The following is a 19,559-nucleotide window of genomic DNA, read 5'->3' as shown; positions in this document are numbered from 1 at the left end:
AGGATGCTCTTTAACCTCCATGCATTTGTTTTCCTTCCAAATTTTCTCTTGTGATTGAGTTCAAGTTTTAAAGCACTGTGGTCTGAAAATATGCAAGGAATAATCCCAATTTTTTGGTACCGGTTGAGACCTGATTTGTGACCCAGTATGTGATGTATTCTGGAGAATGTTCCATGTACACTCAAGAAGAATGTGTATTCTGTTGCTTTAGGATGGAATGCTCTGTATATATCTGTGAAGTCCATCTGGTCCATTGTGTCATTTGAAGCCCTTGTTCCCTTGTTGATCTGGTTAGATGATGTGTCCATTGCTGTGAGTGGGGTGTTCAAGTCCCCTATTATTTTATTCTTATCAATGTGTTTCTTTAATTTTGTTATTAATTGGTTTATATAATTGGCTGCTCCCAAGTTAGGGGCATAAATATTTACAATTGTTAGAACTTCTTGTTGGATAGACCCTTTAATTACGATATAGTGATCTTCTCCATCTTTTTTTTTTTTTTTTTGCAGATTTCTATTTATTTGAGAGAGAGAGAGAACGAGCAGTGGGGAGGGGCAGAGAGAGAGAAGCAGACTCCCTGCTGAGCAGGAAGCCCGACATGGGGCTCGATCCCAGGACCCCCGGAGATCATGACCTGGGCCAAAGGCAGCTGCTCAGCTGACCGAGCCACCCAGGCACCCTCCTTCTTCATCTCTTTTTACAGTCTTTGGTTTAACATCTATTTTGTCTTATATAAGGATTGCTACCCTATGTTTTTTTTGATGTCCATTAGCATGATAAATGGTTCTCCACCCCCTCACTATCCATCTGGAGGTGTCTTTGGGTCTAAATGAGTCTCTTGTAAACAGCATATGGATGGGTTTTGCTTTTTTATCCAATCTGATACCCTGTGTCTTTTGATTGGGGCATTTAGCCCATTTACATTCAGAGTAACTATTGAAAGATATCAATTTAGTGCCGTTGTATTACCTATAAAGTCCCTGTTTCTGTAGATTGTGTCTGTTTCTTTCTGTTCTATGTTACTTTGGGATCCCCTTTAATATTTCTTGCAAAGCTGGTTTAGTGATCACAAATTCTTTTAGTTTCTGTTTGTCTTGGAAGCTCTTTCTCACTCCTTCTATTCTGAATGACAGCCTTGCTGGATAAAGTATTCTTGGCTGCATATTTTTCTCTATTAGCACCCTGAATATATCATGCCAGGCCTTTCTGGCCTGCCAGGTCTCCTGGGATAGGTCTGCTGTCAGCTTATGTTTCTACCTCTATAGGTTAAGGACCTCTTGTCTCGAGCTGCTTTCAGGATTTTCTCTTTGTCTCTAAAATTTGCAAGCTTCACTATTACATGCTGATGTGCTGACCTACTTTTATTCATTTTGAGGGGGAGTTCTCTGTGCCTCCTGTACTTGAATGCCTGTTTCCTTCCCCATATTACGGAATTTCTCAGCTATAATTTGCTCAAATATACCTTCTGCCCCCCTCCTTTCTTCTTCCTCTGGGACCCCAATTATTCTGCTATTGTTTTGCTTTATGGTATCACTAATCTCCTGAATCCTCCCCTGGTGATCCAGTAGTTCTTTGTCTCTCTTTTTCTCATTTTCTTTATTCTCCATAATTTTCTGTATCATTGATTCTCTCTTCTGCCTCATTTATCCTAGCAGTTAGAGCCTACATTTTTTATTGCATCTCAGTAATACCCTTTTTTATTTCAACTGATTAGATTTTAGTTCTTTTATTTCCCCAGAAAGAGATCCTCTAGTGTCTTCTATGTCTTTTCAAGCCCAGCTAGTATCTTTATAATCATTATTCTGAATTCTAGCTCCGATATCTAACCTATGTCCATATTGATTAAGTCTCCTGCAGTTAGTACTGCCTCTAGTTCTTTTATCTGGGGTGTTTTTCTGTCTTGTCATTTTGTCCAGATAAGAATAGATGAGTGAGGGAACCAAATACAAAAATATCAACCACGACCCCAGCAAAATATACACTAAAAAAAAAATCAGAAGAGATCAGAAACCAAAAAAGAAAAAAGAAGGAAAAAAAGAATATAATCAAACATGTGGACAGAACAGAATAATACACTAAGTCCTGGGTGTATTTTCGTCTGTTTGTTAGGAGAAGTTAGATGCCAAAATTGTATAGAAAGAAAACATATATATACAAAAATAAAATTGAATGCAATGAAAGGAAGCCAAAAATGAAGAATATATATTTAAAATGTAAAAATTAAAATTAAAAAAGACTTTAAAAAAGAGTTGATAAAATAAGAAACTAGTTGAAAAGGAAAAAAAGAATATTTAATCTGAAAGACTGAAGAATCATAAGGAAAAAAACATGAATTCTATACACTGTTTTCCCCTAGCGCTGGAGTTTTGTATTTCTGTGTGATTGGTAAACTTGGTCTTAGCTGGGTGTTCCTGCTGGTCTTCTGGGGGTGGGGCCTGTTGCACTGATTCTCAAGTGTCTTTACCCTGGGCGGAATCACACCCCCCCTTGACAGGGGTCCAGGCTAGGTATAAGCAGCTTCAAACTGCTCTGTGTGGCTTTTGTTCACTGAAGGGTTTCCATGCCGCCTTAGAGGATGAAAATGAAAATGGTGGTGCCTCGATCCCCAGCCCTGGAGCTGAAAATTCATGCCCCCCACTCTCCAGTGGGCCCTCAGGGGAAAGCAGTCAAATACTCTTGTCTCCCTGGTTTCCATCTGCACTCTGTGTTCACCCAGCCTGTGACCGAGCATTTTATCTCAGGCACCTGACCCCGTTTGGAGTCTCCAACTTTAGAGACTCCTGTGGCTCCCACTTGCACCTCCCCTCCCAGGGGAGGGAGGGGGGTCCTGCAGCAGTTCTGCTGCTTGCTGGTACCCTGTTCAGAGAGCAGTCTCTAGACTGTGCTGTGGTTCGTGGTTTATGGCAACCCTGAATTGAAAGCCCACTCCTGGGATCACTGATTGCAGCCAGCTTCCCTGCTCCAATGCCTGGGAACTCTCACACTCAGGCACTCCCTTTCTTTCTGTGATCCCGGGAATCCTGAGACTACACTGTCCCATCTAGGATTCCACCCCACTACACCACCTGAGCGTCTTTCAGGCAGGGACGGCCCTCACCGGAACAGACTTCTGAAAGTTCTGATTTTGCGCTCTGCTGCCTTATTACTTTCCAGTAGCTGGCTTTCGGAGGCTCCCTCCCACCACAGTCTATCTTCCCATATATCGCCTCGGATTCACTTCACACCTCCTACCTTGCAGAAAGTGGTCTCTTTTCTATTTGTAGAGTTGGCAGCAATTCTTTTCTTAGATCTCCAATTGAGTTTGCAGGTCTTCAGAATGATTTGATAGCTATCTAGCTGAATCCCAGGGACCAGACAAAACTAGGGTCTCCTACTCCTCCACCATCTTCCTCCTCCTGGAAGTTTGTGCCTTTTGACCACCTTCCTCCACTTCTGGTAACCACAAACCTGATTTTTTTCCTATGACTTTGGCAGGGTTTTGTTGGTTGGTTTGTTTTTAACATTCCCACATATAAGTAAGATCATACAGTTTTTGTCTTTCTCTGTCTGACCTATTTGAATTAGCATAATACCTTCGAGGTCCATCCATATTGTTGCATATGGTAGGATTTCCTCATTTTATTTTATTTTATTTTTTTTATGGCTGAATAGCATTCATCATGTGTGCATGCCCACACACACACACCACCACCAACACCATCTTTATTCATTCACCCATGGATGGACACTTAGGTTGTTTCCATGTCTTGGCTATTATAAACAATGCTGCTGTGAACATGGGGGTGCACATATCTTTGAGTTAGTGTTTTTGTTTCCTTTGATATTTGCCCAGAAGTGGAATTATTGGATCATATGATAATTCTCTTTTAAAATTTTTGAGGATCCTCCATACAGTTTTCCATGTGGCTGCTCCAATTCTCAGTCCCACCAACAGTGCACAAGGCTTCCCTTTTCTTCACATCCTCGTCAGCATATGTTATCTCTTGTCTTTTTTATGATAGCCATTCTAACAGGTGTGAGGTGATATCACATTGTGGTTTTGATTTGCATTTCCCTGATGACTAGTGATGTTGAGCATCTTCTCATGTACCCATTGGCCTTTCATATATCTTTTCTGGAGAAATGTTTATTCAGGTCCTTTGCCCATTTTCTAGTTGGGTTGTTTTTTGTTATTGAGTTGTAGGAATTCTTTATATATTTTGGATATTAACCTCTTACCAGATATAGGATTTGTAAATATTTTCTCCCATTCAGTAGGTTGACTTTTCATTTTGTTGATGGTTTTCTTTTGCTGTGCTGAAGCTTTTTAGTTTGATGTAGTCCCACTTGTTTATATCTTATGTTTTGCTTGCACTTTAGGTGTGATTTTACTAAGTCCCCTGCCAATGAGGTTTATTCCTAGGTCTTCTAAGAATTTCATGGTTTTAGGTTGTAAGTCTTTAATCGATTTTGAATTAATTTTTGTGAGTGGTGTAAGATAGAGGTCAAGTTTTATTCTTTCACATGTGAATATCCAGTTTCCCCAGCACCATTTACTGAAAAGCCAGTCTTTTCTTCATTGTGTATTCTTGACTCCCTTGTCAAATACTAGTTGACCATATATGCTTGGGTTTATTTCTGGGCTCTTGATTCTGTTCCATTGGTGTATTGGCCTGTTTTTATGCCAGGGCCATACTGTTTTAATGACTGTAGCTTTATAGTGTAGTTTTGAAATCAGGTGTGACACCTCCTGCTGTGTTTTCCCAGGATTTCTTTGGCTCTTTGGGTTTGTTTGTTTTTTTTGTGTGTGTGTGATTCCATATAGATTTTAGGGGTGTTTTTTTTTTTCTATTTCTATAAAAATGCCATTGGAATTTTGATAAGGTTTGCAGTGAATCTATAGATGGCTTTTGGTAGTATTGACATTTTAACAATATTAATTTTTCCAATCCATGAACATGGGATACCATTCCATTTATTTGTGTCTTCCTTGATTTATCAATGTCTTGTGTTTTTCAGAATAGAGATCTTTTACCTCCTTGGTTAAATTTATCCCCAAGTACTTTATTGTTTTTTCGGTTTTTTTTTTTTTTTTAAAGATTTTCTTTATTCATTTGACACAGAAAGAGAGAGTACAAGCAGGGGAGTGGCAGGCAGAGGGAGAGGGAGAAACAGACTCCCCACTGAGCAAGGAGCCTGACGACATGGGGCTCAATCCCAGGACCCTGGGACCATGACCCGAGCCAAAGGCAGACGCTCAACCAATTGAGCCACCCAGGCAACCCCCTAAGTATTTTATCTAGAACTTCTGTGGTATCAGTTTCCCTTCTCATTTATAATTCTGTAATTTTGTTGATTTGGTCTTTCTCTTTTTTCCTTGGTTTGTGAATTTTGTTTATCTCTTCAAAGAGCCAACTCTTAGTTTGGTTAATCTTTTCTATTGTTTTTCTGTTTCATTATTTCTGCTCTGATTTTTATTATTTCCTTCTTTCAGCTAACTTTGGGCTCAGTTTGTTCTTTCTCTAGTTCCTTAAGGCATAGAGGTAGATTGTTTATTTGTTCATGTGGGTGTTTATTGCTATGAATGTCCCTGTAAGAACTGCTTTTGCTGCATCCTATAGATTCTGATATTTTGTGTTTCCATTTTTGTTTGTCTCAAGAAATTTTTATTTCCCCTTTTAAATTACTCTGGTGCCTGTTTCATTCAGTGGCATTTTAAGCTGTAGTAGTTGAGTGTAGACAGCATTCTAAGGTAAAGTACTGTCTACACGTCTATAGTAATTGGGCAAATGTTTTTAAATTAAATCTAGAATATGGATGTTATAAAAATAGCAACTCCTTTCATTGAGGGCCCTGCATGGCAAGCACACTCTGTCCTCCAGTCTTTCCATGGGTGTTCCTGTTGGACAGGTAACATTTAAAAGCAATAGCCCATCAGGCACATTAATTTGAGATAAGGCTAATATTTGAACCACCCAGGTCTATAGGCTCCAAAATCTGTGCTGCCCTTTAATTGTAAGTAGGAAATCTTACAGAAGTGGGACAGATGCCAAATCACCTTAGAGTCCATGCCAAAGATGGGAGTGCCCTCACTCAGGGAAGACAGCAAGTGAGGAGGCATTGGGGTCACCTGGCCCACACAGTGGGGGAGACTGACCTTTGTACTCTGGCTTTAAAGCATGCTTCCTCTGTTAGTGTGGCTTGCTAGAACCTTTGGTGCTTAGAGATGCATGGTAACAGAAGCCACAATACAACTCTAAATGCAAATGGCTTTGTAAACAGGTTAAGTTATACAGCAGCCACTATATACAGCTATCTGTAAATATATATGCAGGCTTCCTGATAAGGCCTTTTGAAAGTCTACATTTCAGTCACCACTATGCTGTGTTCAAATGATTAAAACTGTAGCTTTGCCATTTCTGACTTTTTAGAAAAGTGTGTAAAGTAGGGCGAATGAGGTTTGTAAAAGCTAAAGTCTGAACAGAGCATGATGTTAAAACAAAGAACTTCACAAATGCAAAGTTTTTACTTTGGGGCTGCTATTTTAAAACGAACATCGGAATTAGAATCCAAAGCAAAACAGCGTAACGAGCAATCTAATTATGATGTTCTAAGTAACAGACTCATTACAGAATGTTATGTGCAAGTACCAGCATGGAGAGTCACAAATACGGTGTTTTATTTCAAGGCTCACTATGAGTGGATCTCTGGAAGAGGATGCCCTGTGTTTCCAAATGTTCTCCTAAGGGGGCAGGAAGCGGGCAGCCGGAGGAGTGTGATTACTAGTTGCTCTGCTTAGCAGCCAGCAGCCCTGCTGTTTCACAAACAAGCTAATAAACAGAATAAGTTGATCAAAGGAAGCCAGAGATTGGAGGGGTTTGGGGTCTCAGCAGGCATGTTTTGGCAGCACTGAAGTACTGTGCCCCCCAGGTTGGGACACAAGGAAGCCCAGGCAGCAGTAGAGGTCATCATCAAGAAGGCGAGATGTTGGGCTCCGTTCATGTCCTGTGCTGAGTGTAAGCCTCTCTGGGAAAATGGCGGGTCCAGAACTGGGGCTTTCTCTCCCCTGCCAGCAGTGCCTGGATCTTTCAAGGACCTACTTGAGTGCGGTGTGCACCATGGCAGAAGCGTGCGAGTTCCACTCCTGTGCTCCTTGGCCACGGTCATTTCAGCTCCAGCTGGGAGGGTTAGCTGCTACGCATGCTGGCAGCTTCCAGACATCAGTTGTCTTGGTTTTTCTGCCTCAGGGCTTCTCCAGAAGTCTTCAGTTTGTTCCCACCCAGGGTGTCTGGGAAGATAATCCCAAAGGGCAACCCTCAACAGTGGAGATTGGTGCCCCCGCCTCCCCTCCTTCTTGGCACCATCTTGAGCCCCAATCGCCTAGAGTGGAAACCAGTGTGAACACCTTTGCCTGTCTCCTCTCTCATTACCTGCTTCGTCCTCTGAGAACAGCTCCCAGGCAAGCTACCTGCATGGAGATCCTCTTCTCAGCTTTTGCTTTCAGGGAACCCCACACGGACACAGCTACCAGGGGGCGCTTGGTATAGATTCCTTGTGGCAGAGGGGGAGTGGGGGTAGGGAGCTGTTTCTTTGCAGACCCCAGGGTTTACTGAACAGGATCAAGGAGGCATCTCAAGCCCTGAACCCCCTCATTCCTATGCAGAAGTTTCTCCATGAGGAAAGTTTATTCTAGTCTTAGCTTCACTCAGGGATAGCAAGTTTGGGGGATATTTTTTAATATTTCTTGAATGATCTACCAAATAAGAGATTATTTATTCCAGAGCATAGGATGATCTATCAATGACTATTTGCTGTTTTGAGGAAAAGAAATTCTTTTCTTATAGCTGTTTTCCTCCTTACACCTTTTTAATCCCCTTTACAAAACAATTTTAAAGAAATTAATTCAGGGGCACCTGAGTGCCTCAGTTTTGCATCCAACTCTTCCTTTCGGCTCAGGTCATGATCTCAGGGTCATGAGATAGAGCCTCATGTCAGGCAGGCATGGAGCCTGCTTAAGATTCTCCCTCTCCCTCTGCCCCTCCCCATCTCTCTCTCTCTCACTCTCTCAAGAAAAAAATTGAGAGTCTAAAATGGGTGTTACCAAAAATTATTTACATGGCATTTTTAAGATTTCAGTTTCCAAAGTTCATTTGTTTCCGAAGCTCATACTAACATAGACATGCAAAAATAATCGTGTTTTTTGCAACCATGTTCAATTCACTTATTCTAGTAATTTGGAAGATTGTTTGAGGTTTTGTGCATACACAATTATGTTATCTGTGAATCTGTGTATGCAATTAGAGCTTAGAGCTATTATTCTAATCTCTCAGTGAAGGAAATTTAGAGTCCTTTTGCTACGTGGTCACAGACTGAGAACCTCTAGTGCCAAGGACCTTAAACCTCTGAGGCATCTGTCTCCGGGTTGAACAGTTCCCATTGCTAGAAATCTTTTTTTTTTTTATATGTTCAGTTAGCCAGCATATATAGCACATCATTAGTTTTTGATGTAGTGTTCAATGATTCATTAGTTGCGTATAACACCCAGTGCTCATCACATGTGCCCTCCTTAATGCCCATCACCCGGGCACCCCACCCCCCACCCACCTCCCCTTCAGCAACCCTGTTTGTTTCCCATAGTTAAGAGTCTCTCATATTTGTCTCTCTCTCTGATTTCTTCCCATCCAGTTCTCCCTCCCTTTCCTTATGATCTTCTGCACTGTTTCTTATATTCCACATATGAGTGAAACCATGTGATGTCTTTCTCTGCTTGACTTATTTCACTTAGCATAATCCCCTCCAGTTCCAACCGTGTCAATGCAATGGTGGGTATTCATCCTTTCTGATGGCTGAGTAATATTCCATTGTACATATGAACCACATCTTCTTTATCCATTCATCTGTTGAAGGGCATCTTGGCTCCTTCCAGAGTTTGGCTATTGTGGACCCATTGCTAGAAATCTTGTTCGTGTTTTGGGCTTAGCTGATTTGTTTCTCTGTGACAGCCATCCCGAAACTGGGAGACAGCTACACAGCCCTTGGGCACCTCAGCTCAGGTGAAGCCACTCTCAATGGCTCCTCCCATGATGAGATCTGTGGGCAATCCCTGAACATTTCTATGTAGAACCTGGGCTTGAGGAAAGGTTAGCTGGGAAACCATAAGAATAGTGTTTCTTTGAGACTGGGTTTTAAAACGCATGTAGTTCCCCCACCCACACACATACGTGCTTTGTTTTTGAAAGATTGCAAAAAAGAAAAGCAGGAGACACATGTATGTCACTGATTATTTTTAATGATTTTGTGCTATGGTTTGACCACAGCATTAAGAACAAGCAGAAAAAGCTGATTTCATAACTAACAAACAGCACTTAGAGCAACATCTTTCTTTAAAAGTATTGCAATTACAGACCTTAGGTCTAAGAACTACATCACCATTGCTCAGTTAAAAGAGGCAGATACACAACAGTTGGAAATATTTCTCTGTATATAACTTGGAATCATGTTGAAAAGTAAGCACAAAGGGCTGTTGCAGACTTTAATGACTCTGGTTATCAGAGCTCACAGGAACTACTGAAAAGTGAATATAGTTGTACTTTTTTAGTTGGCTGCTTTATAATAAAAATTAAATGAACTCAATGCTATGAATAGTGTTGTACACATTTAAAAATAGCTTTCCACTAGACAAAGTCAGTTAGAAAATGTGATCTTTGAAAGCCATGAAATGAAAAATAGCAAGATACCAACAAGCACATTAAGATGAACCAGTACCATTAACAGTAAAGTGTAAGCCTCAGTTAGTTCTGTAGAAAGGAAGCAATGGTGTGGTAACACACTTTAGTACCTCTGAGTCTAGAACATTCTCTGATGACACTCATGCTCAACAGTTCTCCCAAGAGAAGGAACCGGGAAGGGTGGGAGTGTTGCTCCTGACAGCAGAGGGCCTTGGCTCCTGATGTCAAACCAGAACCACAAGGAGCCCTTGCAGTTCACAAGGGAAGCAGACGGGGGCTGGACGGGACAGAGCCCCCAGGAGATAGCTATCTTGTCATGCCCTTTCAGAACAGACAGTGCGAGAAGGGCTGACTTTTCATCCTTCAGCAACAAGAGTCGCATTGTAGAGGTGTTCTCAATGTAAGGAGAATCTGTAATAGTCTGCTTTCTGGAGGATAAGGGCATGATTCTCTCGTGATTTTCAAAATCAGAACATACGCCACAGAGCAAATAAAAAACATGGGTTTTATTAGAATTAATATCTTCTGGTGACAGAATAGAGTGGAAATATGGATCAGATGGGCGAAATTTCCCTGACTGCCTTTAAGGACGACACTGGAAAGGAGGCACACACCCATGATTCAACCGCGGTTTTGGTGAACACGTGATAGGCTTTTTCCTTTTTTAGTATTTGTATTAGGATATTTGAAGATAAATGCAGAGGTCACAACGGACACAACACTGAGCTGAACGGATAGATGCTGCGTAAGAGGTGTGACAGAGCATGCGACTGAAAACGTCGTCCCTAACTGCTGGCAAAACCTAGCTTGTCAAGATCACCACGACACACCAACAGGAATGGATAGAAGATTCTTCACTTGACTGGCTGATAGCTAATTCTCTGTGAATGATAACCCAAAACAAAACGGTTTTTCTAAGAGTGGGGTCTTCTCCTAAGTGGATTTGTTTTTCCTGAGATACTCTTGCCCTACACACGCATTCGTTCATTGGCTCCACAGCTTCAGTTTGTCAAAGAAAAAGGCACAGAGAGACTAGGGACACAGACGGCTGCCAACGCCTCTGTACGGAACAAAGTCCTCTGCTGCTGGCCAATTTACTGAACTTGGACATAATTTCTGCAATTTTAACAAAGTACGTGCTTCTCCCTGGGGCCTGACGTCTCCACTCTTCTACAACATGAGATATCTTTTCATAAAGCAAAGGTGAAAAAAACTTTTTTTTTCTGACTCTACCACTGGTCAACTGAGCCTTACTAAAGAGATGAAAATGAGAAGCATCTAGTGGCAACCAAAAAGCTGTGGGATTCTTTTTAAATTATTTTTTTTAATAAAGGGTTTTCACAGCAAAGATGCAACTCTCAATTGCTATACATATGCTGGTCATAAACAGTGGCTTGCTTGTTCAGACTTCTTTCCCTTGTGTTATAATATTGATATTTAATAGGAAAATAAACTACATAGACTTTTATCTGTATGCATCCATTTGCAAATTTCCTTACAAAAGAGGACAAAGCACATAGGCATTCACAAATTCTATGCCATTTCTGTTAAAATCAGTATCTATACATTATATTACAGTATTAACAATCTTTTGTTCTACCCATTGGGTAGGATATGTGCATAATATATTCAAGTTATATACAGCACCTTACAAATAAAAACATAAGAGAAGACAGACAACTGAAAAAGCACCATTGTAAGTGAGGCACAACAAAGGTGGGGGCAGAGTGCGGTGGTGGGGGGCTCAGTTCCTGGGCCTGCTGAAGTCAGCAGGAGCCCCCGGCATGCAGAGCTCTTTGGAACGCCACGGGCGACGCGACATGCGGGTAGGGCGTCGGCACCCCCACCACACTGCACACAAACAAGCACAGGCCGAGGAAGGAAAGAGGATCAGAGGAAGGCCGCGCTTTCTTGGCAAGGCATTCTGACTCACACACCCCAGCGTCCTGATGGCCTGGAAAGCCACCGCCGCAAACGACCGTCTAAGCCTGGCAGTAAATCACAAACTCGAGCTACGTGAAAGACGCAGTACTTTGGGTGGTAAAATAACCTCAGCTGAAATCTTGGGTCCTGAAAAATGCAGGGTATGGCGAGGCCCGAGTATTTTGCAAGGTCCCCTGGCCGGCCTTGGCAGCTGGTGCCAGTCAGGGGAGCTGCAAAGCTGCCGAGACTAGCTTTTGTGGTCTGGGGCCAAAGCGGTCTTCATCTGTGACTTTGGTGGGCACTGGTGGATACCGTGTGGCTCCCACTGAGGAGGGGAGACCCGCCAGCCTGTCACCCAATCATGTCATTTCATTTAGGTTCACAAAGGCCAAGTAATCTGGGTGAGCGTCAGCAGAATGGAGCCCACGTCGGACCCTTCAGCTAGGATTGGGGGCCCTGGCAGAGAGGGGAGGCAGCCTTGGGGGGGCGTGTCACCATACAAAGGCTTGGTGCCAAGCGTGGGCATATGTCTTGTTTTAGCCACAGACAAAACCGCAAAGTTAAAAACCAAGTGTCCTTCCCAGTTTCCCTCCCCCCCACCCCCTCTGCACACTGCTGAGCTTTGGAAATCTGAAGAGAAATGAACGGCATACGAGACAACATGCAGTTAACGGTGCCGCTCTACATAGTGAACCTCACGCAGGAGCCCCGGCACAGCCAACACCAGATGGAGGCTGCAGGCAGGGAGCACAGGGCAGGGGGAGGCCCCCAGCCCTGCCCCAGAGGACCCCACCAGGACCCTTCTACAGGCACCCCCTAGTCAGAAAAGCAACTGGACAGATGGTGCAGGAGGGCCCTGTCAAGGGGGGCAACTCTGCTTCTGAGGGAAGGCTGTGATTTGACCGGATTCTTCCAGGTCAGTGCAGCTTTCTAGCAGTGCGTGCTGTTTGAGCCCTTCTCATTCTTACGAAAGTAGACTAAAGGTGAAGAAGATCAAATGAAGATGTTCAGAAGCCCGAGGCGTGCTCATCTGTGCACCACATTCCTACGCCAGTGCTTCTGAAGGCCTCCCAGCCCCTGTCCTCTCCAAAGAGTTTGAGCTAAAATCAGCAGATACACGTGAAGTCCTCTTCAGGACAAGTCTTTGCAAGTTTTAAATACTCTCTTCAGCTATCTTGAAATTTCTTGTGGGCTGTGTGTCCATGTGCCTATGCGGCAGGGAAGGACAGAAGGCATGCTTGTCAAACTCCTTAACACTAACTTTTGGTCAGGGACACAAAGAATGGAGCAATGTTTACTTAATTACACAGTTTGTTTAGCAAAATCTCATTTGTACTAAGGACTGCTTTGGCGACTGAAGAACACAGACCTCCTGAAAAAGCAAATACACCCCTGAAGACTGTGTTCCTAGAAACGGGATTCAACATGCCTTGGGTTTCCTACTTCTGGAAGTCCGGGGATGGCAGTCGGATGCCCGGGAGCACCAGTTCCCACCCACTGCTCCTTTGAACAATGCAATCCTTTATCCTAACTCTCTACTGAAATAATAAACCTACCACGGATTGCCTACATCACAGGTTCCCAAGCCAGACCCTCGGGTCTCCTAAGCACGTGGGCTTCTTGAACATCGGGCCCCCGTACAAGCTGCCTCCTCACATCACCTCTTGTCCCTCACCCGGCCAGTAATGTGGTACTAACAGGGCAGCCACACCTTCCAAGAAGTCACGGATCTAAATCACCTTTTCCCCATGTCGAAGGGAATTGACTATTAATTCAATTCATGACCTTAGCTTTCAAACTAATTCATCACAGAGGTCCAGCCTCAAAGACCATCAAGTCATGGTTTGATTGGTCTGTGTCTTGAAATAACTATTTAACTCCAAGGGCAATTCTCTAGGGTGGCCGAATGGGAGGAACTCCTTTGAAGGACGATTAAAGTTATTTGAATTAAATAATTGCTTTGCCAATTATTGTGGACATCTGCAAAACATTCATGAACTTGCCAAGTGACTAGGGAATTTACCAGTTTCCAACCATAGCTCATTCCGGTAGCAGGTAGGAAAAGGACTGTGAAACCGTTTTGAGCAAGAGCTATATAAGGCGGGTTCACCACTTTACCAAAATTGCAGGTGAGGTTTGGAATAATGACTAACCTCCTTTTGCATCTGACAGGACACCTAGCCCACCCTGAGCCCCACCCGTGGGGGGTCCTGACTGGGTCAGGTGCTAACATTCCCCTGCGGGGCCACGTGAGGCTTCATGCCAAGGGGATGCCCAGCTTGCTTAAGCGCAGGCCTGTGACCCAGGCAGCAAGCGGAGCTGCGGGAGGGCCTGGGGCATGGGAGAGGCAGTCTCTGGGTCTGAGTCCGGGCTCCCAGGGATCTGCCCGGTCTCGGAATCCCAGAGGCAGCCCCCGGAACACAAGCCTCCAAACAGGCTCTGAGGCCTGAGTGGCAGCTTCTGCCCCACCTTTTCTCTCTCTCTCTGAAGAGTGACTAGTCCTGTGGAGGTTACTGTGTGAAACGGATGAGTGCAACGGAGATTCTGAGCCTCCAAACAAAACAAAACCCAGCCACCTCCTGACCAAGAGAAGTAGCAGAAAGGAGCAGTGGACAGGACATTCTCCAGCTCTGAGCCCACAGCACCAAGTCACCTCCCTGAGAAACCACCCTGGAGACCCACAGACAGACAGGAACACACGTGTGCCGCTTCGGCAGGAAAACTGCAGAGATCAGAGTCACTGAGTCATCATTCCAAATTCACTGTTTTACATGCAGAGACCAAAGGGGACAAGCCCTCCCGAGGCCTGGTGCCGGCCAAACCCACAGGCTACGGCTGTCACACGGGCCAGATGCTGGCTTCCACACGAGGAAGTTATCTATTCTACAGAAGAGCAAATGCTCGGAAATATCAGGAGTAGTAAAGCGAAGACTAGCAATATTTAAAATTGGCCTTCTAGTTGCATTGAACTACGTGTTGTGCTTTTTATCCTGTGCGCTTCTAGTCGCTCCCCGCCCTGCACTGTTGGGTAACCGTCTGGGGAGCCGAGGACGCTCCCCCCGGAGCTGGGGTGGGCTCTGAGCACCGCATCCCTCCAAGAGCGCAGCGCCATGGGCAGTGACGTGCAAGGGCTTGTTCCGGTGCGGGGCACCTCGGCGTGCTCTCATCCGCTCCAGGGGCCTCCTGCGCATGAAGAAGCCTTGCACACCGTGGCCAGGTAGGCCGCCTCGGGGGCCACGGTGGAGAGCCTCCAGAGCCCTGACCAGCGATCCAGGCCTGAACTGAACTACCTATCTAGAAAAGGAGAGAGAAAACGGGGAATACACTGAGAAGTCACATAGTTCAACAGTATTAAAAATAACCACCTTGCATTTTAAACAATTTATTGCATAAAATAATGTATGTATCTGAGTATATTTCATGCTACAGTGGAAAAAAACCTCTAAATTACTGAAGAAACTGCACCGCGGGAGGATGGGCAGCACTGCATGATACCGGGTACATAAATGCATGTGTTGGGGTCATAGTTAATCAAATATGCAGCCTAAGACTAGCAGAGTAACTCAACAAGTCAGAAATGCTGGGATTTAGTATTTCCTATCTTCCATCCAAAAGTCTCCAAATACTTCAGTGGCGCACTGCTATGTGAAGCAAACTCCTGCAACAGGAATGGCTTCCAGATTTAGGTAAGTTGGCGTATGTGAGGCTACATCCCCAAACATCTTTTCTCGCGTGATTATGGGGAACACTCCAGGTATTCCTCGGGCCTAATAATAATCCACAGGTGAGAAGACAACATACAGAACTTCACATGGAACAGTCCCCTCATATATAAACATTTAGATAGTGCAACTTTTTAAAAACACATCATCACAACACAAATTTAACTCCTTGCATTCATCTAACTTCTTCACTTTATACCTTGGCACACAAAACAGGAATTTTGAATCATGTTTTTAAAACAAAATAAAAGTTCCACACCTTGGGAGAAAAAGCAAACTGGCCGATACTTCCCCATGATAATATATAATAATGCATCCTTCTTTATCAATTAGTTATAAAACGGGCCATTCTGGCCTCTTTCTCTGAAAAGTCTCCTTTCATAATTAAATAAATCAAATACCTCTGTGGGTTTTATTTCATGATCTCTTCCAAGCATCCCTTTCTCTGTGTTCCCAAGCCCGCCCTTTGCCAAAACCAGCCCCCCACCCCCACCCCGTCCTGACGCCTGTCCCCAGATAAACACTGTTCGCGGTCAGACCGGATGGAAGTTTGTATTATTTCAGTCTAGTCTGCATGCAATTCCCCTGAAAGGAATCGGAAACAAAGACCACGTTTGCACATTTGGTTTTACTTCGTTGTAGCAGGTGAGACGGACCACCACCGTGCCGGAGGTGCGGAGGCGGCGCGGCCCTCCTCCCTGCTCGGCGTCTTCCTCCTCCTGTGCACGTGCGCGGGTCAGACGAGGTTGCCGGGCTTCCTGTCTTTGCCCTGGAGGGTCAGCACTGTGCCCCCCGAGCTGTCCTGCTGAAACGGCAGTCTGCTCGCCCGCTGCGCGCTGCTGTGCTGGTGATGGAAGAAGGAGGCGCCCGGGTAGTGGCCCATCACCTCGCTGTACGTCGGGGGCGGCCCCTCCATCCTCCCGTTGCTGCTGCGGGTGCTGGCACTTATGCCCGAGTTGCTGCTCGGCGGACACGGGCCCCCACTGCACACGGAAATGTCTATCAAATCGCTGTCGAATATGGTTCGGTTGGGCGGGGCCCGCACAGATTCTCGGTTGAGTTCCCTCTGCTGTTCAGGGTCCCTGAGCTGCAGGGCGCAGGGCCCCTGGTAAGGAGGCGGCTCCTCCCCGTCAGACAGGGAGATGGTGGGAGGAAGGTCGATCTCGTGCTGCACGTAGGGGTAGGTGGGCTGGAAACGGCTGAACCGGTCCCTCTGGATAAAGGATGGGGCGGTAAACCTGTCCCTGGACCTCGGGGCATACATGATCTGCAAGGGAAGGAGGAGAGGGTTGAAGACATCCGCGACACAAGGACCACGAATGTGATGTTATCAAGAAAGTTCACGCCTGGTCTGTGTTCTCAGCAGTTTGGAGACTTTTTTTTTTTTTTTAAGATTTTATTTATTTGACAGAGAGAGACACAGCGAGAGAGGGAACACAAGCAGGGGGAGAGGGAGAAGCGGGCTTCCTGCCGAGCAGGGAGCCCCATGCGGGGCTGAAGGCAGAGCTGAAGGCAGACGCTTAATGACTGAACCACCCAAGCGCCCTCAAACAGTCCTCAAAACAGGAAACAACAGGAAAAGTCTATTTCAGGGGAAAAAAAAAAAAGTCGTTTTCTTATTCCCTGTGACTTACACCACTCATCTTGCCAAACTACAGGTCATCTAGGATGGTTCAACAGTGGAGACTGCGGTTAACTGGTTTAATGGGAGTTACAGTGTACGCTATGTACACATTTTCTGCTGGTTCCAGTAGAATACAATTTCCAGAGTTCAGTAAACAGGGACGGGGTGGAAGAACGCTGTTCGGGTGGCGCTGCAGTCCTGACCACCCGGTGACAGTTCTGGGCCCCCACCCCTTCACCTGGAGCAGAAGGACCATGCTCCCTGCTCTCTCACCTATGATTCAGAAGAGTAGGGGGGCCCTCAGAGTTTTCATTGTAAATGTAAGTTTAATTGCACACAATGGTACTTGGGGTAGGTACAAGGCACTGGGTCAATTTATGAATTATTTACAGGAGCACGCTGATCTATCAATTACTTAAGAAAATACAGAAAAAGTGAGTTCTTTTTCCTTCTAGGTTCTAGGCTTATCCAGTTGTTTCATTCTGGATAAAAGTTTCCTGTAGTTATTTTTAGTAACTGACATGAAAAATATTTTGTACTCCAAAGTAAATATAATTACAGATTTGTTTTCCCAAAATGAATCCAAGTACTATTCTTCTTACATATCCTCTCACCTATTCCACCATCCAAATTTCTTCTAGAGGAAAGAGATATATACAGATCTAAAGATATATATCTCCACTGACTTCTCTCACACCATATTTTTAACTTATAGGCAAAAATTATGTTATTTAAAAAAATCATATTATTAAACTTGGAGATGTATTTATATACTCTGCCCACATCTGCCAAGCCTCATTATTAGCAGCTTATGGGACCATGTAAAGATCAGTGATTCTCAACCTGGTTTCTGTAAGGAGCTTCAGACTAGCAGGAATCATCTCTAGGACATTCCAGGGCAAAACTCCTCCCCACCTTTTTAACCCAAAGTTACAGCATACACCTTAAGGGAAATGCATTATTTCTTAATCTATGCTGTAATACACTTAGGCTTTCCACCAGTTTTGCTGCAGTGGTTTTTCCCCTCCTCCCTCCCCTGACATGGGTGCAGCAGCTACCTCCGGCGGCCCACCCCCCACCCCTGCCCAACTCCTTACCTCTGAGGCCCCTGGCCGAGGCCCGGAGCTGCCTGAAGGCCACAGGCGCCCTTCCTGGCAGTGGGAGGACAAGAAACATCACAAGAAAATCATTAGTTTCATACAACAGCACCCAAAATCAAGGGATCACATTCCTCTTTGACAGAAGCAGACCTGTTTAAAACATGGAGTGACGAAGAACTGGTCCTTTTTCACACCTAACATCCAAACAGAGAATTGTGACCACAAGGAAAAGGTAGGAGGTTTTGGTCTCAGCCATAATAGATTTGAAATAGATCTGAAATCAAGTATCTTCCGAACTATACACCTGTGTCTTTGCAATACATTCAAAATGTCCTCAAAACTGCATTCAAAACTACATTCAATCACCACCCGGATCTGCATAGGGTCTGGGTGAATCCAAACTCTTATTCAGAGGCCTGCCCACACAATGGGTGCTAGCGGAACGGGGCCGAGCGCCAGACAACACCCTTCTGAACTGCAACCAGCTTTGACCTAAGCAACAGCAGTACTAGAAGGAAAACACTAGCTAGCCACGCTGGTTGGCTTTCAGACCCCAAACTGAGTTTCCAAAAGCCCAAACGCCCTTCGAGTGTCTTGTAGTGAGTTTATTCTTGAGTCTATATATTCATAAGGCACATGTAACTGGACATCTAGTTGTTTAATATCTTTTTCAAAAATGTTTGACCAGACCCACAAGGTGACGAGCAAACAGTAGACGTGATTAAGAGTCATTTCTAACTCCGTAAATTTGTTTACAAGGCATTTCAATATGTCCTCCCTTTTTAAACCCAAATTGTTGGCTATTAGCCAGCGTCTGTTGGGCTATTTATTAGCTTAAGGCCTGTTATTCTAAGAAAGAGAGTAAGAACAGCTGGGTTGGTGGTGGTGGTGGTGGTGGTGGGGAGAGATGCCTGTATTTTTGGATTCCTAGGAATATACATACATGACCTTGTGCCATCACTGAGCCTCCTGAAGTCTAAGAACGCCCACGAGTCAACCTGCCAGGTAAAACACCCCTACATCTTTGGACGCGAAGGCCAACCCTCTCCTGCTCCCTTTTGTAGGCCAGAATTCTAATACTAACACTCCCTTCACAGCTAAACAGTGCGCTTGTCTGGTACATACAACCTGTTCCTAAGATACCCGCAGGACATCATGGAATCAGGGGCAAAAATATGAACAGGCCCAGCTGCACTTAGAGGAAGTTGGGGCTTAGGGTCTAACTATGAAATCATGTAATGGGCCGTTTTGGCTCTGGCATGGCGACAGGTGACAGACGGCCCCAAGTCGAATCTAATCAAGCAGCTGCCCCGCACCCACAGGCAGCCCTTCACCAGGCCCAGAGCTGCACGGAGCTGGCGCAGCTTCCTCGGGGTCAAAGGGAAACAATCAGTATGCCTCTGGGTGATTGTCGCCACTCTCAGATTGAAAACAGCGTGAAAACGAAGCCTTGCATAGCTCTCTGACTTGTAATTCTGCCCCA

At 44.8% G+C, this 19,559-nt stretch overlaps 1 protein-coding gene across 21 annotated transcripts in view; it reads right to left on the bottom strand.

Annotated features, from left to right (window-relative positions):
- Positions 1-9,248: 9,248 nt before the first annotated feature.
- Positions 9,249-19,559, bottom strand: part of LDLRAD4 (low density lipoprotein receptor class A domain containing 4) — a 431,752-nt gene continuing 421,441 nt past the window's right edge. For 19 of the 21 annotated variants that reach the window (XM_036082623.2, XM_036082626.2, XM_036082567.2 and 16 more), the window contains 2 exons: positions 18,074-18,127; positions 9,249-16,619 (listed from right to left, as the gene is read on the bottom strand). In XM_036082623.2, the coding sequence (XP_035938516.1) occupies positions 16,089-16,619; positions 18,074-18,127 (585 nt within the window). In that variant the 3' untranslated portion in view covers positions 9,249-16,088. The remainder of the gene's footprint in view (positions 16,620-18,073; positions 18,128-19,559) is intronic. The other 2 variants (XM_078060651.1, XM_036082584.2) reach the window with 1 other exon arrangement.

Source organism: Halichoerus grypus, chromosome 13, assembly GCF_964656455.1.
Source record: "Halichoerus grypus chromosome 13, mHalGry1.hap1.1, whole genome shotgun sequence".
Lineage (NCBI taxonomy): Eukaryota > Metazoa > Chordata > Mammalia > Carnivora > Phocidae > Halichoerus > Halichoerus grypus.
This window is presented reverse-complemented; position numbering and strand designations above follow the sequence as displayed.